Consider the following 16,620-nt stretch of genomic DNA (forward strand, 5'->3'; position numbering starts at 1 on the left):
TTGCCCTCTCTGCCCCTCCAGTGTAACTCACTTTGCCCTCTCTGCCCCTCCAGTGTAACTCACATTGCCCTCTCTGCCCCTCCAGTGTGTGTAACTCACATTGCCCTCTCTGCCCCTCCAGTGTGTGTAACTCACATTGCCCTCTCTGCCCTTCCAGTGTGTGTAACTCACTTTGCCCTCTCTGCCCCTCCAGTGTAACTCACTTTGCCCTCTCTGCCCCTCCAGTGTAACTCACATTGCCCTCTCTGCCCCTCCAGTGTAACTCACTTTGCCCTCTCTGCCCCTCCAGTGTGTGTAACTCACATTGCCCTCTCTGCCCCTCCAGTGTAACTCACTTTGCCCTCTCTGCCCCTCCAGTGTAACTCACATTGCCCTCTCTGCCCTTCCAGTGTGTGTAAGTTCCTGGCGCAGTGTCAGAGTCCTACTGGGGGTTTTGCTGGAGGTCCATGTCAAGCTGCCCACCTGGCTCCCACCTACGCTGCTGTCAACGCACTCTGTATCATCGGCACCCAGGAGGCATACAACATTATCGACAGGTACTACAGCATTATCGACAGGTACTACAGCATTATCGACAGGTACTACAGCATTATCGACAGGTACTACAGCATTATCGACAGGTACTACAGCATTATCGACAGGTACTACAGCATTATCGACAGGTACTACAGCATTATCGACAGGTACTACAACATTATCGACAGGTACTACGGCATTATCGACAGGTACTACGGCATTATCGACAGGTACTACGGCATTATCGACAGGTACTACGGCATTATCGACGGGTACGGTCGCGACTACAACATCAAAAGAAAGAAATCACATTAAACAACCTATTCTCGGGTGCTTCCCGAGTGGCACAGTGGTCGAAGGCAGTGCTAGAAGCGTCACTACAGACCTTTTACTTCAAACTATTTGTCTCTAGTGTCTGCCAACCGAACGTTGTGACGACTGAGCGTGACACACGTGTTGCCATAGCAGCAATGTTTTATAGTAACCCCTCTTCTTCCCTCCTACTCCCTCTTCTTTCCCCCCTACTCCCCTTCTTCCCCCTTTCCCCCTACCTCCCTCTTCTTTTACCTCCCTCTTCTTTCCCCCTACCTCCCTCTTCTTTTCCCCCTACCTCCCTCTTCTTTCCCCCTACCTCCCTCTTCTTTCCCCCTACCTCCCTCTTCTTTCCCCCTACCTCCCTCTTCTTTCCCCCTACCTCCCTCTTCTTTCCCCCTACCTCCCTCTTCTTTCCCCCTACCTCCCTCTTCTTTCCCCCTACCTCCCTCTTCTTTCCCCCTACCTCCCTCTTCTTTCCCCCTACCTCCCTCTTCTTTCCCCCTACCTCCCTCTTCTTTCCCCCTACCTCCTCTTCTTTCCCCCTACCTCCCTCTTCCCCCTACCTCCCTCTTCTTTCCCCCTACCTCCCTCTTCTTTCCCCCTACCTCCCTCTTCTTTCTTTCCCTCTTCTTTCCCCCTTTCTTTCCCCCTACCTCCCTCTTCTTTCCCCCTACCTCCCTCTTCTTTCCCCCTACCCTCTTCTTTCCCCCCCCTTCTTTACCCCCTACCTCCCTCTTCTTTCCCCCTACCTCCCTCTTCTTTCCCCCTACCTCCCTCTTCTTTCCCCCTACCCCCTCTTCTTTCCCCCCCTACCTCCCTCTTCTTTCCCCCTACCTCCCTCTTCTTTCCCCCTACCTCCCTCTTCTTTCCCCCTACCTCCCTCTTCTTTCCCCCTACCTCCCTCTTCTTTCCCCCCCTACCTCCCTCTTCCCTCTCAGGGAGAAGCTGCTCTCCTTCCTGTTCTCTGTGAAGCAGCCAGATGGGTCCTTTGTGATGCACATAGGAGGAGAGGTGGACGTCAGGTGAGTGACGAAGTTGAGCAGCCTTCCATCGCCATGGTTTCACTGTTAGTGGAGCAGACATCACTGATATGTGATAACAATGTTTCTCTCGATCTCTTTCAAATCAAATTGTATTAGTCACATGCACTGAATACAACAGGTGTAGGCCTCGCAGTGAAATGCTTACTTTCTCGTTCTGTCTCAAGCTCTGTCTCTCTCGCTCTGTGTGGTTCGTGCTCTCAAAATGAAATGTTCTTTATTGGCATGATTTAACAATGTACATATTGCCAAAGCTTACTTTGGGGATTTGCAATATTTACAATTTAATCAACAATATTGTCAACAGTAACAACAATAAACGGACAAAATAACCATACATTGAACAATAAGCACAAAGGACATGTGCAGGTTGATTGGTCTGTCAGACACTGTCCCTCATCTTATGGCAGGCAGCATTGTAGTGCGCTTCCAACCCACAGCTCTCTGCGTCCTCCCCCAACAGGACGGGTAGCCTATTCTCATCAGAGGGTTTCAAATTTGTGGAAATGATACTCTCTTAATTGTTTTATATTTTTTACATTTTGTCAGGAAATGCAGCTCTGTCTCGGGTTCTCCTGATGGAAAAATGGCGCTGGAGGAGATGGCCTCCGTTTTACGGTCTCCTAACCAATTGTGCTATTATGTGGGGGGTTTTTTGCGATATTTGTCAAATATTTTCTAAATCATGTTTCTGCAACCGTATCTTACGTCAGAAAAGAGTTTCTGGATATCAGGACAGCGATCACTCACCTCGGATTAGACAAAGAGCTTCTGGATATCAGGACAGCGATCACTCACCTCGGATTAGACAAAGAGCTTCTGGATATCAGGACAGTGATCACTCACCTCGGATTAGACAAAGAGCTTCTGGATATCAGGACAGTGATCACTCACCTCGGATTAGACAAAGAGCTTCTGGATATCAGGACAGCGATCACTCACCTCGGATTAGACAAAGAGCTTCTGGATATCAGGACAGCGATCACTCACCTCGGATTAGACAAAGAGCTTCTGGATATCAGGACAGTGATCACTCACCTCGGATTAGACAAAGAGCTTCTGGATATCAGGACAGTGATCACTCACCTCGGATTAGACAAAGAGCTTCTGGATATCAGGACAGTGATCACTCACCTCGGATTAGACAAAGAGCTTCTGGATATCAGGACAGTGATCACTCACCTTGGATTAGACACAGAGCTTCTGGATATCAGGACAGTGATCACTCACCTCGGATTAGACAAAGAGCTTCTGGATATCAGGACAGTGATCACTCACCTCGGATTAGACAAAGAGCTTCTGGATATCAGGACAGCGATCACTCACCTCGGATTAGACAAAGAGCTTCTGGATATCAGGACAGCGATCACTCACCTCGGATTAGACAAAGAGCTTCTGGATATCAGGACAGCGATCACTCACCTCGGATTAGACAAAGAGCTTCTGGATATCAGGACAGCGATCACTCACCTCGGATTAGACAAAGAGCTTCTGGATATCAGGACAGCGATCACTCACCTCGGATTAGACAAAGAGCTTCTGGATATCTGGACAGCGATCACTCACCTCGGATTAGACAAAGAGCTTCTGGATATCTGGACAGCGATCACTCACCTCGGATTAGACAAAGAGCTTCTGGATATCAGGACAGTGATCACTCACCTCGGATTAGACAAAGAGCTTCTGGATATCAGGACAGTGATCACTCACCTCGGATTAGACAAAGAGCTTCTGGATATCTGGACAGTGATCACTCACCTCGGATTAGACAAAGAGCTTCTGGATATCTGGACAGCGATCACTCACCTCGGATTAGACAAAGAGCTTCTGGATATCAGGACAGCGATCACTCACCTCGGATTAGACAAAGAGCTTCTGGATATCTGGACAGCGATCACTCACCTCGGATTAGACAAAGAGCTTCTGGATATCTGGACAGCGATCACTCACCTCGGATTAGACAAAGAGCTTCTGGATATCAGGACAGCGATCACTCACCTCGGATTAGACAGAGCTTCTGGATATCAGGACAGCGATCACTCACCTCGGATTAGACAAAGAGCTTCTGGATATCTGGACAGCGATCACTCACCTCGGATTAGACAAAGAGCTTCTGGATATCTGGACAGCGATCACTCACCTCGGATTAGACAAAGAGCTTCTGGATATCAGGACAGCGATCACTCACCTCGGATTAGACAAAGAGCTTCTGGATATCAGGACAGCGATCACTCACCTCGGATTAGACAAAGAGCTTCTGGATATCAGGACAGCGATCACTCACCTCGGATTAGACAAAGAGCTTCTGGATATCAGGACAGCGATCACTCACCTCGGATTAGACAAAGAGCTTCTGGATATCTGGACAGCGATCACTCACCTCGGATTAGACAAAGAGCTTCTGGATATCAGGACAGTGATCACTCACCTCGGATTAGACAAAGAGCTTCTGGATATCAGGACAGCGATCACTCACCTCGGATTAGACAAAGAGCTTCTGGATATCTGGACAGCGATCACTCACCTCGGATTAGACAAAGAGCTTCTGGATATCTGGACAGCGATCACTCACCTCGGATTAGACAAAGAGCTTCTGGATATCAGGACAGTGATCACTCACCTCGGATTAGACAAAGAGCTTCTGGATATCTGGACAGCGATCACTCACCTCGGATTAGACAAAGAGCTTCTGGATATCAGGACAGTGATCACTCACCTCGGATTAGACAAAGAGCTTCTGGATATCAGGACAGTGATCACTCACCTCGGATTAGACAAAGAGCTTCTGGATATCAGGACAGTGATCACTCACCTCGGATTAGACACAGAGCTTCTGGATATCTGGACAGCGATCACTCACCTCGGATTAGACAAAGAGCTTCTGGATATCTGGACAGCGATCACTCACCTCGGATTAGACAAAGAGCTTCTGGATATCAGGACAGCGATCACTCACCTCGGATTAGACAAAGAGCTTCTGGATATCAGGACAGCGATCACTCACCTCGGATTAGACAAAGAGCTTCTGGATATCAGGACAGCGATCACTCACCTCGGATTAGACAAAGAGCTTCTGGATATCAGGACAGCGATCACTCACCTCGGATTAGACAAAGAGCTTCTGGATATCAGGACAGCGATCACTCACCTCGGATTAGACAAAGATTTTTTTCAACAACAACAACAACAACAAGCAGGACTCACACGATCTTCTCCAAACACTCCACAGGGCAGACATCCCAATTATTCGCAAAAGGAAGCGACAGAGAGGACGAAGAGCCGGATGCCTCGTCCGGACCCGCAGAGGACGAAGAGCCGGATGCCTCGTCCGGACCCGCAGAAGGCAACTAGGAAAGCTGCCGTTACCGTCAATATTACTCGCCAACGTGCAGTCATTGTGGGGGGGGTCTGTGCATATTTGAAACAACAGCTGGTGCACGAAATCTAAGGAATTCTCTAGATTTTGCTCGCCGAAGTTGAGTATATTGTGATAAACTGCAGGCCACACTACTTGCCTAAAGAGTTCTCAGCTATACTTTTCGTGGCTGTTTATTTACCACCACAGACAGATGCTGGCACTAACTCAGTCAGCTGTATAAATGTGCAACTAAAGGGGAAAAAAATTCTAGATAACCTGTACACCACAACTCTATCCTCCAGATTCCTGCTTACAAGCAAACATTATCGCAGGAAACACCAGTGACTCGGTCTATAAAAAAGTGGTCAGATGAAGCAGATGCTAAACTACAGGACTGTTTTACTAGAACAGAGTTGAATATGTTCCAGGATTCTTCCAAAGGCATTGAGTAGTACCCCACATCAGTCACTGGCTTTATCAATAAGTGCATTGAGGACGTCGTCCCTACAGTGACTGTACGTACATACCCCAATCAGAAGCCATGGATAACAGGCAACATTCGCACTGAGCTAAAGGGTAGAGCTGCCGCTTTCAAGGTGTGGGACTCTAACCGGGAAGCTTACAAGAAATCCTGCAATGACCTGCGACGAACCATCAAACAGGCAAAGCATCAATACAGGACTAGGATTGAATCATACTACAACGGCTCAGACACTCGTCGGATGTGGCAGGGCTTGCAAACTATTACAGACTACAAAGGGAAGCACAGCCGCGAGCTGCCCAGTGACACGAGCCTTCCAGACGAGCTAAATCAATTCTATGCTTGCTTCGAGGCATGCATGAGAGCATCAGCTGTTCCAGACGATTGTGTGATCACGCTCTCCGTAGCCAACGTGAGTAAGACATTTTAAACAGGTCAACATTCACTCTGTGGGGCCAGATGGATTACCAGGATGTGTACTCTGCTCCGGGCATGTGCTGACCAACTGGCAGGTGTCTTCACTGACATTTTCAACATGTCCCTGATTGAGTCTGTAATACCAACATGCTTCATGCAGACCACCATAGTCCTTGTGCCCAAGAACACAAAGGCATCCTGCCTAAATGACTACAGACCTGTAGCACTCATGTCTGTAGCTATGAAGTGCTTTGAAAGGCTGGTAATGGCTCACATCAACACCATTATCCCAGAATCCCTAGACCCACTCCAATTTGCATACCGCCCAAACAGATCCACAGATGATGCAATCTCTATTGCACACTGCCCTTTCCCACCTGGACAAAAGGAACACTTATGTGAGAATGCTATTCATTGACTACAGCTCAGCATTCAACACCATAGTGCCCTCAAAGCTCATCAATATGCTAAAGACCTTGTGACTAAACACCTCCCTCTGCAACTGGATCCTGGACTTCCTGACGGGTCGCCCCCCAGGTGGTGAGGGTAGGTAGCAACACATCTGCCATGCTGATCCTCAACACTGGAACTCCCCAGGGGTGCGTGCTCAGTCCCCTCCTGTACTCCCTGTTCACACAGGACTGCATGGCCAGGTACGACTCCAACACCATTAAGTTTGCAGACGACACAACAGTGGTAGGCCTGATCACTGACAACGATGAGACAGCCTAAAGGGAGGAGGTCAGAGACCTGGCCGGGTGGTGCCAGAATAACAACCTATCCCTCAACATAACCAAGACTAAGGAGATGATTGTGGACTACAGGAAAAGGAGGACCGAGCACGTCCCCATTCTCATCGACGGGGCTGTTGTGGAGCAGGTTGAGAGCTTCAAATTGCTTGGTGTCCACATTAACAACAAACTAGAATGGTCCAAACACACCAAGACAGTTGTGAAGAGGGCACAACAAAGCCTATTCCCCCTCAGGACACTGAAAAGATTTGGCATGGGTCCTGAGATCCTCAAACGATTCTACAGCTGCAACATCGAGAGCATCCTGACCGGTTGCATCACTGCCTGGTACGGCAATTGCTCGTCCTCCGACCGCAAGGCACTACAGAGGGTAGTGTGAAAGGCCCAATACATCACTGGGGCAAAGCTCCCTGCCATCCAGGACCTCTACACCAGGCGGTGTCAGAGGAAGGCCCTAAAAATTGTCAAAGACCCCAGCCAGCCCTGTCATAGACTGTTCTCTCTACTACCGCATGGCAAGCGGTACCGGAGTGCCAAGTCTAGGACAAAAAGGCTTCTCAACAGTTTTTACCCCCAAGACATAAGACTTCTGAACAGGTAACCAATGGTTACCCACACTATTTGCATTGTGCCCCCCCCAACCCCTCTTTTACACTGCTGCTACTCTCTGTTCATCATATATGCATAGTCACTTTAACTATACATTCATGTACATATTACCTCAATTGGCCCGACCAACCCGTGCTCCCGCACATTGGCTAACCGGGCTATCTGCATTGTGTCCCACCTCCCCCCAACCCCTCCTTTTACACTTCTGCTACTCTGTTCATATTTGCATAGTCACTTTAACCAGACCCACATGTACATACTACCTCAATAAGCCTGACTAACCGGTGTCTGTATAGAGCCTTGCTACTGTTATTTTCCAAAGTGTTTTTACTGTTTTATTTCTTTACTTACACACACACACCTTTTTTCGCACTATTGGTCAGAGCCTGTAAGAAAGCATTTCACTGTAAGGTCTACCCACACCTGTTGTATTCAGCATTTCACTGTGAGGTCTACCCACACCTGTTGTATTCAGCATTTCACTGTGAGGTCTACCCACACCTGTTGTATTCAGCATTTCACTGTGAGGTCTACCCACACCTGTTGTATTCAGCATTTCACTGTGAGGTCTACCCACACCTGTTGTATTCAGCATTTCACTGTGAGGTCTACTACACCTGTTGTATTCAGCATTTCACTGTGAGGTCTACTACACCTGTTGTATTCAGCATTTCACTGTAAGGTCTACCCACACCTGTTGTATTCAGCATTTCACTGTGAGGTCTACCCACACCTGTTGTATTCAGCATTTCACTGTAAGGTCTACCCACACCTGTTGTATTCAGCATTTCACTGTAAGGTCTACCCACACCTGTTGTATTCAGCATTTCACTGTGAGGTCTACCCACACCTGTTGTATTCAGCATTTCACTGTGAGGTCTACCCACACCTGTTGTATTCAGCATTTCACTGTGAGGTCTACTACACCTGTTGTATTCAGCATTTCACTGTGAGGTCTACTACACCTGTTGTATTCAGCATTTCACTGTGAGGTCTACCCACACCTGTTGTATTCAGCATTTCACTGTGAGGTCTACCCACACCTGTTGTATTCAGCATTTCACTGTAAGGTCTACTACACCTGTTGTATTCAGCATTTCACTGTGAGGTCTACCCACACCTGTTGTATTCAGCATTTCACTGTGAGGTCTACCCACACCTGTTGTATTCAGCATTTCACTGTGAGGTCTACCCACACCTGTTGTATTCAGCATTTCACTGTAAGGTCTACCCACACCTGTTGTATTCAGCATTTCACTGTGAGGTCTACCCACACCTGTTGTATTCAGCATTTCACTGTGAGGTCTACCCACACCTGTTGTATTCAGCATTTCACTGTGAGGTCTACTACACCTGTTGTATTCAGCATTTCACTGTAAGGTCTACTACACCTGTTGTATTCAGCATTTCACTGTAAGGTCTACTACACCTGTTGTATTCAGCATTTCACTGTAAGGTCTACTACACCTGTTGTATTCAGCATTTCACTGTAAGGTCTACTACACCTGTTGTATTCAGCATTTCACTGTAAGGTCTACTACACCTGTTGTATTCAGCATTTCACTGTGAGGTCTACCTACACCTGTTGTATTCAGCATTTCACTGTGAGGTCTACTACACCTGTTGTATTCAGCATTTCACTGTGAGGTCTACCCACACCTGTTGTATTCAGCATTTCACTGTGAGGTCTACTACACCTGTTGTATTCAGCATTTCACTGTGAGGTCTACCCACACCTGTTGTATTCAGCATTTCACTGTGAGGTCTACCCACACCTGTTGTATTCAGCATTTCACTGTGAGGTCTACTACACCTGTTGTATTCAGCATTTCACTGTAAGGTCTACTACACCTGTTGTATTCAGCATTTCACTGTGAGGTCTACCCACACCTGTTGTATTCAGCATTTCACTGTGAGGTCTACTACACCTGTTGTATTCAGCATTTCACTGTAAGGTCTACTACACCTGTTGTATTCAGCATTTCACTGTAAGGTCTACTACACCTGTTGTATTCAGCATTTCACTGTAAGGTCTACCCACACCTGTTGTATTCAGCATTTCACTGTGAGGTCTACCCACACCTGTTGTATTCAGCATTTCACTGTAAGGTCTACTACACCTGTTGTATTCAGCATTTCACTGTGAGGTCTACCCACACCTGTTGTATTCAGCATTTCACTGTGAGGTCTACTACACCTGTTGTATTCAGCATTTCACTGTAAGGTCTACTACACCTGTTGTATTCAGCATTTCACTGTGAGGTCTACCTACACCTGTTGTATTTGGCATTTCACTGTAAGGTCTACCCACACCTGTTGTATTCAGCATTTCACTGTGAGGTCTACTACACCTGTTGTATTTGGCATTTCACTGTAAGGTCTACCCACACCTGTTGTATTCAGCATTTCACTGTAAGGTCTACTACACCTGTTGTATTCAGCATTTCACTGTAAGGTCTACCCACACCTGTTGTATTCAGCATTTCACTGTAAGGTCTACTACACCTGTTGTATTCAGCATTTCACTGTGAGGTCTACCCACACCTGTTGTATTCAGCATTTCACTGTAAGGTCTACTACACCTGTTGTATTCAGCATTTCACTGTAAGGTCTACCCACACCTGTTGTATTCAGCATTTCACTGTGAGGTCTACTACACCTGTTGTATTCAGCATTTCACTGTGAGGTCTACTACACCTGTTGTATTCAGCATTTCACTGTGAGGTCTACTACACCTGTTGTATTCATCATTTCACTGTAAGGTCTACTACACCTGTTGTATTTGGCGCACGTGACAAACGTTGATTTGATTTGTTAAGTGGTTGGACAGCCTTTCCTCTGTCTCGATCTTTCTCCCTCGGTTTTTCTCTCGTTATCTCTTTCTTGGTGTCTCTGTGTTGTAAGAGTACGTACTGTGTATTAAGCCCCACCCCTCTCTCTCTCTGTGTTGTAGCAGTACGTACTGTGTATTAAGCCCCACCCCTCTCTCTCTCTGTGTTGTAGGAGTACGTACTGAGTATTAAGCCCCACCCCTCTCTCTCTGTGTTGTAGCAGTACGTACTGTGTACTAAGCCCCACCCCTCTCTCTCTCTCTGTGTTGTAGGAGTACGTACTGTGTATTAAGCCCCACCCCTCTCTCTCTGTGTTGTAGGAGTACGTACTGTGTATTAAGCCCCACCCCTCTCTCTCTGTGTTGTAGCAGTACGTACTGTGTATTAAGCCCCACCCCTCTCTCTCTCTGTGTTGTAGCAGTACATACTGTGTATTAAGCCCCACCCCTCTCTGTGTTGTAGCAGTACATACTGTGTATTAAGCCCCACCCCTCTCTGTGTTGTAGCAGTACATACTGTGTATTAAGCCCCACCCCTCTCTCTGTGTTGTAGCAGTACGTACTGTGTATTAAGCCCCACCCCTCTCTCTCTGTGTTGTAGCAGTACGTACTGTGTATTAAGCCCCACCCTCTGTGTTGTAGCAGTACGTACTGAGTATTAAGCCCCACCCCTCTCTCTCTGTGTTGTAGCAGTACGTACTGTGTATTAAGCCCCACCCCTCTCTCTCTGTGTTGTAGCAGTACGTACTGTGTATTAAGCCCCACCCCTCTCTCTCTCTGTGTTGTAGGAGTACGTACTGTGTATTAAGCCCCACCCCTCTCTCTCTGTGTTGTAGCAGTACGTACTGTGTATTAAGCCCCACCCCTCTCTCTCTGTGTTGTAGGAGTACATACTGTGTATTAAGCCCCACCCCTCTCTCTCTGTGTTGTAGCAGTACGTACTGTGTATTAAGCCCCACCCCTCTCTCTCTGTGTTGTAGCAGTACGTGCTGTGTATTAAGCCCCACCCCCTCTCTCTGTGTTGTAGCAGTACGTACTGTGTATTAAGCCCCACCCCCTCTCTCTCTGTGTTGTAGCAGTACGTACTGTGTATTAAGCCCCACCCCTCTCTCTCTGTGTTGTAGCAGTACGTACTGTGTATTAAGCCCCACCCCTCTCTCTCTGTGTTGTAGGAGTACGTACTGTGCATTAAGCCCCACCCCCCTCTCTCTGTGTTGTAGCAGTACGTACTGTGTATTAAGCCCCACCCCCTCTCTCTCTGTGTTGTAGGAGTACGTACTGTGCATTAAGCCCCACCCCTCTCTCTCTGTGTTGTAGGAGTACGTACTGTGTATTAAGCCCCACCCCTCTCTCTCTGTGTTGTAGCAGTACGTACTGTGTATTAAGCCCCACCCCTCTCTCTCTCTGTGTTGTAGGAGTACGTACTGTGTATTAAGCCCCACCCCTCTCTGTGTTGTAGGAGTACGTACTGTGTATTAAGCCCCACCCCTCTCTCTCTGTGTTGTAGGAGTACGTGCTGTGTATTAAGCCCCACCCCCTCTCTCTGTGTTGTAGGAGTACGTGCTGTGTATTAAGCCCCCCCTCTCTCTCTGTGTTGTAGCAGTACGTACTGTGCATTAAGCCCCACCCCCTCTCTCTGTGTTGTAGCAGTACGTACTGTGTATTAAGCCCCACCCCTCTCTCTCTGTGTTGTAGCAGTACGTACTGTGTATTAAGCCCCACCCCTCTCTCTCTGTGTTGTAGGAGTACGTACTGTGTATTAAGCCCCACCCCTCTCTCTCTGTGTTGTAGGAGTACGTACTGTGTATTAAGCCCCACCCCCTCTCTCTCTGTGTTGTAGGAGTACGTACTGTGTATTAAGCCCCACCCCTCTCTCTCTGTGTTGTAGGAGTACGTACTGTGTATTAAGCCCCACCCCTCTCTCTCTGTGTTGTAGGAGTACGTACTGTGTATTAAGCCCCACCCCTCTCTCTCTGTGTTGTAGGAGTACGTACTGTGTATTAAGCCCCACCCCCTCTCTCTCTGTGTTGTAGGAGTACGTACTGTGTATTAAGCCCCACCCCTCTCTCTCTGTGTTGTAGGAGTACGTACTGTGTATTAAGCCCCACCCCTCTCTCTCTGTGTTGTAGGAGTACGTACTGTGTATTAAGCCCCACCCCTCTCTCTCTGTGTTGTAGCAGTACGTACTGTGTATTAAGCCCCACCCCTCTCTGTGTTGTAGGAGTACGTACTGTGCTGCATCAGTGGCGTCTCTCACCAACATCATGACACCCACTCTGTTCCAGGACACTCCCACGTGGATTGTCAGGTACTGTAGTATAGCGCTCAGCCAGACCACTTATTTCATGTCTGTCTGTCGAACTGGTGTTCCTTTTTGATAATAAACATTTCAGTTACATCATAAGAATAGTACAGTCATACTGTGAGTTAAATGGACTGTAATAATTACAAAGGTTTGGTCCCCTGTACTTTAGAAAAATAACTTCGAAGTGATCATGTGTTCACACCGTTCTGTAGAAAGACAGTGAATACCTACCATGTCTCCTCATGCCTACTCACTGTCTGCTACCATGATGTCTTCCTCATGCCTACTCACTGTCTTGCTACCATGATGTCTTCCTCATGCCTACTCACTGTCTGCTACCATGTTGTCTTCCTCATGCCTACTCACTGTCTGCTACCATGATGTCTTCCTCATGCCTACTCACTGTCTGCTACCATGATGTCTTCCTCATGCCTACTCACTGTCTGCTACCATGTTGTCTTCCTCATGCCTACTCACTGTCTGCTACCATGATGTCTTCCTCATGCCCTACCCACTGTCTGCTACCATGATGTCTTCCTCATGCCTACCCACTGTCTGCTACCATGATGTCTTCCTCATGCCTACCCACTGTCTGCTACCATGTCTTCCTCATGCCTACTCACTGTCTGCTACCATGATGTCTTCCTCATGCCTACCCACTGTCTGCTACCATGATGTCTTCCTCATGCCTACCCACTGTCTGCTACCATGATGTCTCCTCATGCCTACTCACTGTCTGCTACCATGATGTCTTCCTCATGCCTACTCACTGTCTTGCTACCATGATGTCTTCCTCATGCCTACCCACTGTCTGCTACCATGATGTCTTCCTCATGCCTACCCACTGTCTGCTACCATGATGTCTCCTCATGCCTACCCACTGTCTGCTACCATGATGTCTCCTCATGCCTACCCACTGTCTGCTACCATGATGTCTCCTCATGCCTACTCACTGTCTGCTACCATGATGTCTCCTCATGCCTACCCACTGTCTGCTACCATGATGTCTTCCTCATGCCTACCCACTGTCTGCTACCATGATGTCTTCCTCATGCCTACCCACTGTCTGCTACCATGATGTCTTCCTCATGCCTACCCACTGTCTTGCTACCATGATGTCTTCCTCATGCCTACCCACTGTCTGCTACCATGATGTCTTCCTCATGCCTACCCACTGTCTGCTACCATGATGTCTCCTCATGCCTACCCACTGTCTGCTACCATGATGTCTCCTCATGCCTACCCACTGTCTGCTACCATGATGTCTCCTCATGCCTACTCACTGTCTGCTACCATGATGTCTCCTCATGCCTACCCACTGTCTGCTACCATGATGTCTTCCTCATGCCTACCCACTGTCTGCTACCATAATGTCTTCCTCATGCCTACCCACTGTCTGCTACCATGATGTCTTCCTCATGCCTACCCACTGACTGCTACCATGATGTCTCCTCATGCCTACTCACTGTCTGCTACCATGATGTCTTCCTCATGCCTACTCACTGTCTTGCTACCATGTCTTCCTCATGCCTACCCACTGTCTGCTACCATGATGTCTTCCTCATGCCTACCCACTGTCTGCTACCATGATGTCTCCTCATGCCTACCCACTGTCTGCTACCATGATGTCTCCTCATGCCTACCCACTGTCTGCTACCATGATGTCTCCTCATGCCTACCCACTGTCTGCTACCATGATGTCTCCTCATGCCTACCCACTGTCTGCTACCATGATGTCTCCTCATGCCTACCCACTGTCTGCTACCATGATGTCTTCCTCATGCCTACCCACTGTCTTGCTACCATGATGTCTTCCTCATGCCTACCCACTGTCTGCTACCATGATGTCTTCCTCATGCCTACTCACTGTCTGCTACCATGATGTCTTCCTCATGCCTACCCACTGTCTGCTACCATGATGTCTTCCTCATGCCTACCCACTGTCTGCTACCATGATGTCTTCCTCATGCCTACTCACTGTCTGCTACCATGATGTCTTCCTCATGCCTACCCACTGTCTGCTACCATGATGTCTTCCTCATGCCTACCCACTGTCTTGCTACCATGATGTCTTCCTCATGCCTACCCACTGTCTGCTACCATGATGTCTTCCTCATGCCTACTCACTGTCTGCTACCATGATGTCTTCCTCATGCCTACCCACTGTCTGCTACCATGATGTCTTCCTCATGCCTACCCACTGTCTGCTACCATGATGTCTTCCTCATGCCTACTCACTGTCTGCTACCATGATGTCTTCCTCATGCCTACCCACTGTCTGCTACCATGATGTCTTCCTCATGCCTACCCACTGTCTGCTACCATGATGTCTCCTCATGCCTACCCACTGCCTGCTACCATGATGTCTCCTCATGCCTACCCACTGTCTGCTACCATGATGTCTTCCTCATGCCTACTCACTGTCTGCTACCATGATGTCTCCTCATGCCTACTCACTGTCTGCTACCATGTCTTCCTCATGCCTACCCACTGTCTGCTACCATGATGTCTTCTCATGCCTACTCACTGTCTGCTACCATGTTGTCTTCCTCATGCCTACTCACTGTCTGCTACCATGTCTTCCTCATGCCTACCCACTGTCTGCTACCATGTCTTCCTCATGCCTACTCACTGTCTGCTACCATGATGTCTCCTCATGCCTACTCACTGTCTGCTACCATGATGTCTCCTCATGCCTACTCACTGTCTGCTACCATGTCTTCCTCATGCCTACCCACTGTCTGCTACCATGATGTCTCCTCATGCCTACCCACTGTCTGCTACCATGATGTCTTCCTCATGCCTACTCACTGTCTGCTACCATGATGTCTCCTTCCTGTCCTCCTCCAGCTGTCAGAACTGGGAGGGGGGTCTCGGGGGCGTCCCTGGGCTAGAGGCCCATGGAGGGTACACCTTCTGTGGGATGGCTGCCTTGGTCATCCTGGGGAAGGAGCACATGCTGGATCTCAAGTCTCTGCTGGTGAGTCACCAACATCACAGGTTCCACGTCTTGTTTCCTTTGGTTCCGATTTGTGTAATGGACTATAACACTTTATAAAAAAGATAGTTGTACATAATTTTGAACGGGGAGGCTTTGAGCCAAGCATTGACCTCAAATCTCCTCCTCTTTTCTGAACTGAGTCAACCATTCAGCTACAGCATTGCTTTCAGTTCTATCCAGACCTCAAATCTCCTCCTCTTTTCTGAACTGAGTCAACCATTCAGCTACAGCAATGCTTTCAGTTCTATCCAGACCTCAAATCTCCTCCTCTTTTCTGAACTGAGTCAACCATTCAGCTACAGCATTGCTTTCAGTTCTATCCAGACCTCAAATCTCCTCCTCTTTTCTGAACTGAGTCAACCATTCAGCAGAGGTATCCCATGTCACTACTTCCCCTGAGAACCCATTTTCTTGATCAGTATTTGACTGAAGTGATAGTATGTGTATATAGAGGGTGCGCAGAGGCCGGTTGGTCAAAAGTTGTACACTCTATAGGGAAGAGGGTGCCATTTTGGACTCCGCCCAGGTCTGGAAAGAGACACCATGGGCTGACGTGTAGATCACTCCCCCAAAACTACCAGAACAGTAGGAACCCTCAAGCACCAGTCCCCACCGCTCTGGCCACCAGTCCGCACCGCTCTGGCCTCCAGTCCGCACCGCTCTGGCCTCCAGTCCGCACCGCTCTGGCCTCCAGTCCGCACCGCTCTGGCCTCCAGTCCGCACCGCTCTGGCCTCCAGTCCGCACCGCTCTGGCCTCCAGTCCCCACCGCTCTGGCCTCCAGTCCCCACCGCTCTGGCCACCAGTCCCCACCGCTCTGGCCACCAGTCCCCACCGCTCTGGCCACCAGTCCCCACCGCTCTGGCCACCAGTCCCCACCGCTCTGGCCACCAGTCCCCACCGCTCTGGCCACCAGTCCCCACCGCTCTGGCCACCAGTCCCCACCGCTCTGGCCACCAGTCCCCACCGCTCTGGCCACCAGTCCCCACCGCTCTGGC

The 16,620-nt window shown here is 48.7% G+C and overlaps 1 protein-coding gene across 1 annotated transcript in view; it reads left to right on the plus strand.

Annotated features, from left to right (window-relative positions):
- The window catches only part of fntb (farnesyltransferase, CAAX box, beta), a 41,455-nt gene that overhangs the window by 10,482 nt on the left and 14,353 nt on the right, over positions 1 to 16,620 (plus strand). The window contains exons 5-8 of the mRNA XM_042321418.1: positions 390 to 536; positions 1,770 to 1,853; positions 12,540 to 12,626; positions 15,474 to 15,603. Of these exons, the coding sequence (XP_042177352.1) occupies positions 390 to 536; positions 1,770 to 1,853; positions 12,540 to 12,626; positions 15,474 to 15,603 (448 nt within the window). The remainder of the gene's footprint in view (positions 1 to 389; positions 537 to 1,769; positions 1,854 to 12,539; positions 12,627 to 15,473; positions 15,604 to 16,620) is intronic.

This window comes from Oncorhynchus tshawytscha, linkage group LG05 (assembly GCF_018296145.1).
Source record: "Oncorhynchus tshawytscha isolate Ot180627B linkage group LG05, Otsh_v2.0, whole genome shotgun sequence".
In the NCBI taxonomy this organism is placed as follows: domain Eukaryota; kingdom Metazoa; phylum Chordata; class Actinopteri; order Salmoniformes; family Salmonidae; genus Oncorhynchus; species Oncorhynchus tshawytscha.